Raw genomic sequence first — 11,935 nt, 5'->3', positions numbered from 1 at the left:
AGAAAGAAAGAAGAAAGAAAGAAAGAAAGAAAGAAAGAAAGAAAGAAAGAAAGAAAGAAAGAAAGAAAGAAAGAAAGAAAGAAAGAAAGAAAGAAAGAAAAAGAAAGAGAAAGAAAGAGAGAGAAAGAGAGAGAAAGAGAGAAAGAAAAGGAGGAAAAATAAAAAAGAGAGAAGGAGAAGAAGAAGGGGAAAAGGTGAAGGCAGGAAGGCAGGAAGGAAGGAAGGAGGAGAGAGGGAAAGAGGGAGGAAGGGGTTTGATTCGGTGCACTGGATGAACGAACAACGTTTGGATTGAACATTTGCATTTTCTTTCCAACAAGCAAACAATTTAAAAGGAATATATGCATAAATACACACATGTATAAGACGGCAAGTAAGATTTACACTTGATTTTCCGAGAGCCGTTCTCTGCCCGTATTTACAAGGCGGGGCTCCATTTGCAAGTTGTACATCTGTTCGCTTCACGTGACGTTCTCACAAAGCTCCGACATCTGGTCAAAATAAACCTCCTTCAGGTACCTGCTTAACTTTTCACATGTCAAAATCCTTCCCTCCGAAGATCTCCTTTCCCCCACGGCTGCAGTGTGCGGATCACTCCTTTCTTGACTGCTCGATTAATGACCCTGCCTCATCCATCCCAAACAGAACAAAGTCTCCCTAAAGATGAGGGGCGACCCTGGCCCTTTCCGACGCATCCACCCCCTCGCTCCAGCTCTCCTCGCTTTAGGAACGTGCAGCGGGTCCCGTCCCAGAGCAGCACTGAGCGTGGGGATCTCCTCACGGTAGGCGAGAGGGATGGGAGCAGTCCCAATACCCCGCAGTGTTGCTCCAACGTTGTTAAAGGCAGATAATGAGTGCTTCATTATCCAAACCGATTCCGTTATTTATTTCTCCCACTGTTAACTGCTGTTACAATCGGAGCGCTGTTGATTTCGCGCGATTCGTCAGGGTAATTTCAGAGAGAAACGCGTCCGCGCACGGCACAAGGAGGATTTTCACAACGTTGCTGTAAATGTAATGAGACATCTTTTGAAAGCAGTGAGAAAGTGTCGCTCCCCACAAGAGCCCAAGCTCAGTGAGAGGGTTCAGCGCTGCTAAGCGGGCAGAGACCGGGACGCGCGGGGCGGACGCACCGCTTTCCTCCCGCTTTAAGTATCTGGGTTTGTTTTGCGTTTTGGTTCGGATTTTCAGACGGGTGCTATTGTCACCGTTGTGTTTCGCCGCGTTATTGTTCCCGTTCCGTAAAACCCGCAATCTCAATCGCTGGTCCCTGTATACACCGCAGCCTGGTAGCTTTTAAAAAGAAAAAGGGACTTTTGTACCCGTGATTGTAACCTGCTCCACCTTCCAGTGACCTGCCAAATGCTCCTGCGTATTTTATAGACATCTGGGAATTCCATACATGCCTTAAACTCCAATTACACACCTTCTTCAAAGGACACGTGCTTTGATTTGCCAGGAACATTAAGTGGGCTGATGCCGAGAGAAGCTGGTACAACGAGTTAATGCGAAATACATCCTGTGCCATGTTTACCGCGGGCAGCACACGTCAGTGCGGCAAATAAAACGAGCCCTGTTGGGACGTGGGTGCGGGAGCCTCTTTTTTCCCCTCAGCCACCCGCAACCGTCTGTGCGGTGGGTTTCCCCTCCCACCACCCCAAGACGCCTGTCGATGGCGGAGAGCTTCGCTCCCCGTCGGGGCAGGTGAGGGCCGCGCCGTAGGATCTGGAGAGGCCGTGCGGGGAGCGGAGACCCTTCCCCTCCCCGCAGCCCCTTCCCACGCCTCTGCGGAGCTCCGGGACCCAGCGGTGGCTCTCGGCGGGCAGCAGGTGCCCGGGTTGCCGTCGCCGCAGGTGAGCCCCTCTCCCCCCCCCCGATCTTTCCTCGTCGTTTCCGTGATTTTTGTACCCTCCTCTCAACCCGCTCCCACCCCCCACCCCGACCGCGCAGTTTGTTTGTTTTGCTTAAAATTACAGATGCAGGGAAAACCGCCTGACATCATGGGAGCGGGACAAGCGTGCACTTTGAAGGGCTCCTGGGCAGGACTTCAAGTGAAATCATACGCCTGGGAGGAACCCGATACCGGCCTGGAGAAAGCAGCGGGGCGGCCCCTGCCAAACCGAGGAATGCGCGAGGCCCGCGGCCGGCGCCCCTCGCCCCGCAGGAGGCGCAGCGCAGGCCCCCCACCCCCCCAGCTCCGCTCCCAGCGCTCCGGGGCCGGAGCGGAGGGCGCGGAGTGATGGGGCCGGAGCTCCTCTCTCCTCTCGGGTTCGCGTGCATGCGAGCAAGCGGGACCTAACGGTGCCTCGGAATGACAAGCGAAGTCCATCAGGACTTCCAAAGTGAATTCGTTGATTGCGAGGGTGTTTAACATTCCCAGAAGACAAATTAATATCCATCCATATATTTCCCAACCCCCCCCCCCCTCCGCCTTCTAATAAGCCTGACTTAATCGCTTTTGGCTCAAGGTTTAGGAGCACCAGGCCTAGGCAATCCCCATCCCCAATCCAGGAAAGGTCGCATTTCGTATTTTTCAGTCGGGATTATCTCCTTTTAGTGAAACGGAGGTGGCGTTCCTCAGCAGGGAGAGAGCGATGGGAACCGGCGGTGAGGAGGGGGAGACCTCAGGGCCGCGTGGTCCCGCGGACACGAGTTGGGGATTTTCTCGCCCGGTTGTTGCTGCACGCAGTCCGTTTGGAGTTCACCAAACGGAGTTGCTCCGTGAGTCGCTCACGGCTTTATAAATGCGTCGGGATCCTCGCCCGTATCCCGCAGGTAACCAACCCGCGCGCAAAACGCGTCTAGCATCCCTCTTCCCCGCTGCATTTCCCAACCTGCTTAATCCTAAACGAGTCGCTCTTCCTAAAGGAGCCCTTTCCCTCCTTTGTGATTTTGTCCTCTAAAGAACGCTGAATCTCCCCCAACTCCCCCCCGCTCTCATCCCCCAGCCCCGCTTCCCCTCCGCTCCCCCTGCGGCGGATTTCCGCGGCCGCGCATTACCTCCCGGCGGCGGCCCGCAGGGGGACGAGGGTTTCGGTGATGTGCGGAGCGGGGAGCGGAGGGGCCGCAGGTGGAGGCATTGCCCCCCAGGAGCTCACAGCGGGGCCGCGACCACCGCGGTCCCCATCCAATTTCCACGTCCTCGCTAATCCGGGCAGTACAAACAAGCGCTGCGGGCTCTCTACTGTAAACACTGCTCGCTGGCCTAAAATATGCGCGATATTAAATTCATAATACTGTTATGTCAGCAATAGAAGGTAATATGGGGATATGGAAACAAAAACATTCAGGCAATAAAGTCAACTGAACCTGGGCTACGCAAACAGGCTCTGCTTTGAACAAACTCCCCATCCTCCTTGCCCTGGACACCGGCTGAGTCCCGGCGGCCCGACCTCGGCTCCGCGGGGGCTCTGCGCACTCGCGCAGCCTCCGCGGAGGGGCGGAGAGGGGGATCGGGACGCAGGGAAACGAGAGAGGGACAGCAGAGGAAGAATCAGCTGCGGGTGCTAAGGGCTGGGGATGGTTTTCTCTCTCTTTTTTTTTGTTTGTTGTTTGAGAATCTTCCCCTTTTCACCTTCCTCCTGAGCCCTCAGGTCTGGAGATTTCCTCTCTTACACCGGGGTCTCGCCGCGCCCTACGTGTAGAAGAGAAGAGGGCGGGTTAGCGCATCCCCGCGCGTTGCACAACGAGAACGTGATCACTGCTCTATATATTATATGGAAGACCCTAGAGAGCAGAGCAGTCAGACATCACTTCCACCGGAAAACCCCACTCGCTAGGCACTTCCCTATTGCAAACTCACTTTCTCTTTGCCTGCGAATGGACGGATCCCTGCTTAAAACCGATGCCTCTTGCTAAAAGATACGGACAAAGCTGCGTGGGGATGGGCTCCTGCCTCCCACCTGGGGTACGGACAGGGAGGAGGGAGCCCACCGTGCCCCGAAGCCTCAGTGCGGAATAATAAAGCTGTCCCAATAAATAAAGCGCCTGTGTCTGTCAGTAGCCGGTTTATTTTCGTTTTTCGCCTGGTTTGTTTATACTGTGCCCCCTCTCTCTTGGGTGCCTTTAAGCCCAACAAGCGGGTGTTTATCTCCAGCTCCCAGCCGGAGTTCTGAGGGAGACCAAACCTGAAGGTTGTTAAAATTTCAATCATATTTCTTTATTGCAGAAAAATAATATACAATGATATTTACAAAACAATCATAAAAATAGGAATGCATTTAGACACCGGATCTATTTGCATTTTAACATGGGTCATCAATAAATAAATAAAATGTTTATTTTTTTTTCTCAGAGGAAAAATAATAATAATAAAAAAACGTTAGGAACCGGGTATATAACAGCTCGAGCCCAGCTTATTCCCCCCTAAACAACAAAAATGTTTTCATCTCTACAGGGATACTTTGGTTGGGTGCTTGCTTTCATTCAAGAATGAAGTAAAGTCCACAATAACGTATTTCCTCTCCTCAATGGCTCATAGGCACGACCTCTTGGGAATGCATGCATTAAAAAAAAAAAAAAAAAAAAAATAAGCCCCCAAAACAGCAACAAACAGAAAAAAAAAGAAAAAAAATTACCCTCAAAACAGGCAAAAAAAAAAAAAAAGGATAGATTCCAACATTCTTCGTCAAAAATAAAAAATAAAAAAAATAAAAATAATAATAATAAAAAATTGGAACGCTTCAGACTTCTATCAGAATGCAGAGATGTGTGGATTGTACCGACGCCCACCGGGTAGGCACTGTCCAAGCCCTCGGCTCTTTCTCTTTCCTTAAGTGCTCCCCACGCCCTGCTTTCACTTTGGATGCTGCTCTTTTAATTTCCAAGAAATCCTTGGCACATTTTTTTTTTTAGACAAGAACAACAACACAACACGGTATCCAACTTCAGAGTCTCTAGATTGTCCATTTTCTCCTTCTGTGGGAACAATGTAATCTGCAAAAACCCAGAGAGGGCGGAAAACTCGTTACTGACAATGAAAGGTGCATGCAGAGCCCTCTACACCTCTCTGTCTCCGCAAACACACGCACGGTGCGTGCCTAAAGGATGAGAGCCGCATGCCCGTGCTGTGCCCGCGATACATTCGCTCCGGGACGCCCCACGGCCGCTGGGGCTGCGTGGAACTCTCCTTGGGCCCCGCGTGGGTCCCCGCCCGAACACTCGCGGCCGAGAGCCGCCCGCAGCCCCGCAGCGCACCGTTCAGGCCGCACCCGCCCCGCGTCCCCGCCCGCAGCCCACCCACCCCCGCGGCAGCGCCCCGCCGCGCGTGGGACCTCCACGTGAGACGGCAGCCCCGCAGCCCCGCGTCGCGGCCCCGTTCTCCCCGCTGCGGGCCGGGCCTCGGGAGACGCGAAGGCCCCCCCCCCATCCCCCACCTCGCTCCCCCCACCCCCACTCTGTCGGCACGCGTGGCCGACTCACGATGCGGTTCCCGGGGGTCCCCGCCTTACCTAGGGCTCCTGCCGGGGGGATGCGTGGGGGGGGACGCCGCCTGCTAGTGGGATGCGGACATGGACCAGGCGCCCTCCATTCTCCACACCGAGAAGGCGTAGCTGAGCCGCTCGTGGGCCACATAGCTGCAGCTTGCCATCTTGGAGTCCAGCTCGTCGCTCTGTAAGACCTGGTAGAGGAAGTCGATGTACCTGGCCGCCAGCTTGAGGGTCTGGATCTTGCTCAGCTTGTCCGAGGGCAGCGTGGGGATGATCTTCCGCAGCGCGGCGAAAGCTTCGTTCAGGGACTGCGTGCGCTGCCTCTCCCGCACGTTGGCCATGACCCGCTGGGTCTGCAGCTCCTCGTAGGACTGCGGGCTGCCGCCGCCGCTGCTGCTGCCGCCGCCGCCTCCTCCCGCTCCCGCCCCGCACTTCTTGCCTCGCTTGCCTTGCGCCGGGCTGCAGGGCTCGTCCGCGGCCCCGACGGCGGCCCCGGCGCTGCGCCGGCTGGAGCGGCGCTTGCGGCCCCCTCTCTTGGCGCTGGGCAGCTGCTGCCGGTCCGGCTCCTCTTCGCTGTTGCTCAAGCTGTCGTCGGCGGGGGAGACTGGCGAGTTTGACTCGTCCTGCTGCATCATCTCTGGGGGGAGACGCGAGAAGCGGGCCGGGAGGGGGGGGAGGGCAGGGAGAAGAGGGGGGCACCTAACCCGCCAGCTCCCCCTTGAGCGGCTGCTTCGCTGGCCTGCGAGGAGAAGGAGGAGGAGGGAGGGAGGGATGGAGGGAGGACCTCACTTTGGGGGGAGGGGGGATGGCATTGGGATCCAACAGGAGGGAAAAAAAAAATGCCGAGTAAAAAAAAAAATATATATATATATATATCCCTCCCGATCCCTCCTTGGAGCCCCTTCGAGGTGTCTGGGATTGGGAGAAAGTTGAAGACTTGGAGGTTCTTATAGCTCCTGCTGGCGGAAAGTTTGGGGGCAGCAGTGTCATTGGCCTGACGTGGAGAGGAGGGACTTTTGCTGAGTTTTATAGGAAAGTTTCCGCTTCCCCCCCTCCACGCCCTCCCCCGATTATTTTTTTCAAGCCATTCACAAGTGATCCGGCCTTCCCCCCCACCGCACACACACATCCCTATCCCAGCCCCTTTCTTCTCTTCCCACTCCGCGTTTTCTCCCTCAGATTCCCTCGGTTCGCGCTGGGCTGTGGGGTGCTGCTGGGGGTCGGCGAGGTGGCGGGGTGCCCGGTGTGGGGCGGCGAAAGGGGCTGAAAGTCGCTCGGTGCGTGCCCGGTAGGCTGCCCGCAGCACCGGGGCACTGATCCCCTCTGCAACAGGCACATCTCGCTGCGAGAGGGGGACGAAGGGGAAAAGCCTCCGCGGAGGAGAACCCAGGCACATCCTGGTTGCGTCCCGCTCTCGTCTCCGACCCCCCTCCGAGTCCGGCTTGCTGAGACAGCCGCATATTTCTGGGCCGGGAAGAGGGAACGGGGACAGCCCCGTCCTGTCAGTCTGCTCTCGGAGAAAGCCATATGCAGGGGTGGAAGCGGCGGGGAAGCTCAGCACTGCTTTCGGACACAGGCGTTAGTCACTGAGCTTGTCTTAGGAGGTCTCCGAGAGGGATCCACATCCTTGCAGCCTAGCCTGGCACTGCGGTGATGGGACCTTTTGCCAGCGCCCTGCACCCGCTGACCGTTACACTTCAGTTTGTCGTCCTCGAAGGCACCCGATTCCTTTACTGGGAACCGAGTTTATTTATTTTCCATCATATTAGTAGGTGAAGCAATTTCTCCCCATCCCCCACCTTTGTGTCTCTGACCCAGCTCGCTGGCAGCACCGAGCAGGTGGTGTGGCTTTTTAACAACAGCTCAGATTCGAAAGGGGAAAGCGTACAAGAGAAAGGCAGAAGCTGCCAGCCAGAAGTAGCCTGAGCCATGCATTGTTGGTCCTCCCTGTGAGGGCACCTCACGGCCACGCTTACGGTTGGGGCACCCCAACAGCAGTGCTGGGGCTGTGCTCCCTGGCAGTAACTGAGGTGGGAGCATGGAGAGGACTAAGTAGTAAGAAATGGGGAGTGCTATGGCTGAGGGTGAGGGAAAAATCCCAGGGGCAATCAAATATAATAATAATAAAACAGAGAAAAAGAGTAGGCTTCTTACTCAGCAAGAGCCGTTTGTTCCCACTGCCTGAGGGCTCTTTCACCTCTGGGCAAAGGCCTATCCCCGTCCCAGGCACTGCGAGGACCCAGGACCCTGAGACAGTCTCCACTGAGGGCACAGTATGGCCCAGCTCTGTGCATCTTGACCTGGCCCTGCTGCAGGAGCTGCATCCTGATGCCTCACCAGGAGAGCTTGCCCCCATCAGAGTTCCAGACGGCAGAGATTAAGAAATGGTCAATCCTAGCTTTTCCCTATAGGAAATAGTCAGGAACAGGATGGCAAGAAACAGGAAAACCTACCAGGTGAAGGAAGACACATAGACCAGTGTTGAATGAGCATGACTTGCCCTCTGTTCATTTGCCCCTGCTGTGGGACCAGCAGGCCTCAGACAGTGCCTCAGCATCACGGCCTGTGCAGGAAATGTCAAGGTCCATTGTGCTGGCAGCAGCTGCAGCCCCAGGGTAAGGGCTGCCTCCTTTCACCATCATTCATAATTCATCCTTGTTTCCTTTTTTCCTTTTTTCCTTTTTTCCTTTTTTCCTTTTTTCCTATTTTCCTTTTTTTCCTTCCTTCCTTCCTTCCTTCCTTCCTTCCTTCCTTCCTTCCTTCCTTCCTTCCTTCCTTCCTTCCTTCCTTCCTTCCTTCCTTCCTTCCTTCCTTCCTTCCTTCCTTCCTTCCTTCCTTCCTTCCTTCCTTCCTTCCTTCCTTCCTTCCTTCCTTCCTTCCTTCCTTCCTTCCTTCCTTCCTTCCTTCCTGCCTGCCTGCCTGCCTGCCTGCCTGCCTGCCTGCCTGCCTGCCTTCCAGCCTTCCCTGCCTTCCTGCCTTCCTGCCTTCCTGCCTTCCTGCCTTCCTGCCTTCCTGCCTTCCTTTCTGCCTTCCTCCTCAATCTGCAGCAAAAGCAAGCAGCAATAGTTGGAAGAATCCACACGGTGCTGCATGGGACCTGCACACTGCTGCATGAGTGATTGCTGCAACAGTCTGCATAATTTTGTTCTAGGTTTTTGTTTTATCTTAGGCTCACCAGATGTGCTGTGAAGCAAAGGAAACTGAGCCCATGCTGCAAACTGTGCTGAGTTCAGGCTGTCTACTTTCTAGGCTGCCAGCAGGAGCACACCTGGATCCTCCAAAAGCCACTAAGACAGCCCTGCAGGCTGCCCTGCAGCACTGAGTGAAGGATACCAGTCCTGCTCTCTCCTGTGTAGAGGTATGGTGTGGGTGGACACTCATCTGTCTCCTCGGGCAGCTCTCAGTCCTTCTTCACAATTTTGAAGGCAGCAAACAAAGCTGCAAGCAAGCCCAGAGACTTTCCAGGGCCTTTTAGGTCTACACACGCCCATTTGTAGGGAGTTCCTGCATCTTAGCCTCAGAAGATGTGTGAAGTATCTAGCCCTTCATAGAGTGTTATCAGGACAGAAGAAAATCAGGTATACTGATATTAGTACAGCACAGCTGTAATGATCACCCTGATTACAGCTGGGGGTGTAAACACAAAGCTACATAAATGCCAGGCTCCCAGGAAGATGAACTGAGGGATAACCTCAGCAGAGTGACACAATGAACAGGCCTTTGACACTCATTGAGGTCTCAGTCATGTGTCTCTGGAAGCAAAATCTGTGTGAGTGATTGTAGGGAGGCACTAGGATGAGTTTCCCCTACCAGTATCTCAGTCCCTGTGTAGATCATTGGCTGCTGGGACATCCTCATGTTGGAACATGCAGGACTCACTGCAGCCATCAAGCCTCCCTGCTTTCAAGGGGAGTGGGCTGCCAGTGTGGTTCTTCCTTTCAACTTGGAGAATGAATGGAAGCTCTCATTTCATTTGCTTGTTTGTAAGTCAGTGGTAAAGTTTAAGAACTTATGTGAACTATGCTAAAGGGCTATGCATGGTGGTTACACGTACAACGTTGCCCATCAATGTGTTATTCTATACACACACAAATTACAGCTGAGTTGCAGTAGGCTGCTCACTGTTATCCATATGGCACACACGCACGCTGTAATTTAGCTGGGAAAGTCTGTGCGTGGTGGTAATGTACTAAGCTCTCCCACTGGTGAGGATTTCTTTGGTTACTCAGCAATGCAATCATGACATTACGTGCATGCCCAGAGACAGTCTGCCTAGCAGAGGATGTGCACTTCCAGATGTAACTTTCAGGTGAAATTCAAAGGCGGCTGAAGTCAGTTGAAGTTTCCCCGCTAATTTCTATGGGCTGGGGTTTTAACTCCTCCAGGTGCTCGGTGACAGCCTCCTTTCTCGTTTTCCTCCCTTCCCACTGATTGCAGCCGGCTCAGAGCCGCCGGACCCGGGGTCGGGAAGCCCAGGCGGGCTGTGCTGCCGGCGGCCGCCGGAGGGCACGATTCCCCTCCGGGCCGCTCCGGGGCAGCGCTCGGGGCCGCGGCTGCTCCAGCTGAGCTTCACCGCGGGGAGATGCTGCCCTCCCTCTCGGGTCTGGTTGGACACAGTCTGCAGAGATGCCGCTTCAGGTAACCCCAAGTGCTGCTTCTCTCACTCACTGCGGGGTTGCGGAGCCGGCATGCGGAGCCCCGAGGACACACGGACGCTTCTCGCAGGTGTACTCCCACCCTAAGCTTCGTAAGAACGAAGAGAAGATAACTCGAGAACCATTCCGTGAAGCAGTTTCATCGCCAAAATGACTGCAGTGGTTTTTTTTTTTTTTTTTTTTCTTAAGACATTTCTTTTAAGCACGGCTCCGCAGTTGCGATGTAGTCGTTCAGTGAAAAGTGAAGTCCTACTGGATAGGAACCGTTGGATTACCTTCCCTGCATAGCAGCCCCGATCTCGCAGCCCCCGCAGTCGCCCCGGTCCCGCACCCCATTGTGGCCTCCAGCCCGGGGCTGTGCGGGCGGCAGAGAGCGCTGCGTTGTGCCCCGCTCTGCTGTGCTGCTCTCTGCCCCGGCATCGTCCCGCTGAGAGGCCGGGGGAAGCCTCTGCCTCATCAGAGAGACAACGTCATCATACAGGAGACAGTCGTCCCCATCTATCTATCACATATTTTATTTATCTAATGCTTTATTCAGCTCCAGAAATAATTCATGGCAGTGGAAGATGCGCCTAGAGGTGAGTGTGAGCACCTCTGTGGAAGCTTGAGGGGTAACCTCTCCTGCACCACAGAGGAGACCTGGCCTTCCCATCATAAAAGATCAACAGATCTGACACTGTGGTGGAGCTCTGCACCTAATTATGGCTCTGGGTCTTGTTTATGTGGTTTCATGTCTAAATCTGAAAAGACTGCTTAGTAAAACAAGCTTATCTACACTCTGGGGGATAATAGTTATTTATATTAATAATGGAGTTTATTTGTTATTTCAGCTCCTTTGATTTTTTTAAGTTGTCTTGTTTTTCCATCTCTCCCATCTTTCCTGAACTCTGTAAAACTTTCTCTATTTTTTTTCCTTTCTTTCTTTTATTTTTTTTTTCTTATTCTTCCCGCTCCCACACATCACTCAAATCTGTATCTTCAATCTTTTAGTACATTTGACCCATGGAAGCTCCATAACACAAACTCTGTTTTTCCATCCAAGCTAAGGGACAACTTACCCTGGGCACTGGTGATGGATGGACAAGGCATTTCAATAAGAATCCTTCCGAAGGGTGAGCTCAAACTCTTTTTGTAGCTCATTCAAAACAAAATCTTAGAGGCAGAATTTCAGCATGAAAGCAAGCTCTTCCACTGTTAGTCCTGTATGCATCCTGGGGAAGGATTCCCTGTACTCCGTATTTAATGTGGAGTACTTTAGACTTAGTTACTTTTGGAATCTCAGGGAAGAAAATGAAGAAAAGGGTCATGTAAGAAACTACTGTGACTCAGAAGACCCCACAGGAATTCATCAGACAGTAATAGGCTCCCCCTTACCTCTGAAACAAACAGCAAGGCCTGGTGTGACACAGGGAATGGGCTTGTAAGCTCATCCTAACATACACATCTGCTCTTCTAGGCAAATGGAAATTATTATTTTTTGATTGATAGTCTGATTGAACACCAGATCTGGAAGCTGGAACCCATCCACCTCCTCCTCCTCCTCTCTCTCTGAGACCACACAGGACTGAGTGTAATTGTATGGCAGAGGAGAGCCTGGATGGAAATACTCACAGAAGTGTGCATCCATATAATTCTTCCATGTTCTAAGGGCATCTATCTAGAACTTGAGGGATTTCTGAGAAAACAGAGGTTTATTTTCTTTTCTGCCAATTATCTTCTTTCTAAGAAGGCAGCTAGGGTGGAATCAAAGTTTATTTATTTCTTTCTAAGAGAAAATATTTTATTAATGTTGTGCTATGAGCTATCTGCTATGAAACCTAAAGATCTACCACTCAACTTAAACATCATTTA

General features: G+C 53.1%; 1 protein-coding gene across 1 annotated transcript; it reads right to left on the bottom strand.

Moving 5' to 3' along the window:
• Positions 1-4,556: 4,556 nt before the first annotated feature.
• Positions 4,557-6,340, bottom strand: TWIST1 (twist family bHLH transcription factor 1). The gene is made up of 2 exons (XM_065752084.1): positions 5,451-6,340; positions 4,557-4,935 (listed from the first exon to the last, which is right to left on the bottom strand). The coding sequence occupies exon 1, from the start codon at positions 6,062-6,064 to the stop codon at positions 5,495-5,497; it is 570 nt and encodes a 189-aa protein (XP_065608156.1). The 5' UTR covers positions 6,065-6,340; the 3' UTR covers positions 4,557-4,935; positions 5,451-5,494.
• Positions 6,341-11,935: the final 5,595 nt, after the last annotated feature.

This window comes from Cyrtonyx montezumae, unplaced genomic scaffold (genome assembly GCF_038088225.1).
Source record: "Cyrtonyx montezumae isolate F1298 unplaced genomic scaffold, pur_monq_1.0 scaffold_8, whole genome shotgun sequence".
In the NCBI taxonomy this organism is placed as follows: domain Eukaryota; kingdom Metazoa; phylum Chordata; class Aves; order Galliformes; family Odontophoridae; genus Cyrtonyx; species Cyrtonyx montezumae.
Note: the sequence above shows the minus strand (reverse complement) of the source record. Positions and strands in the feature narration are given on the sequence as shown.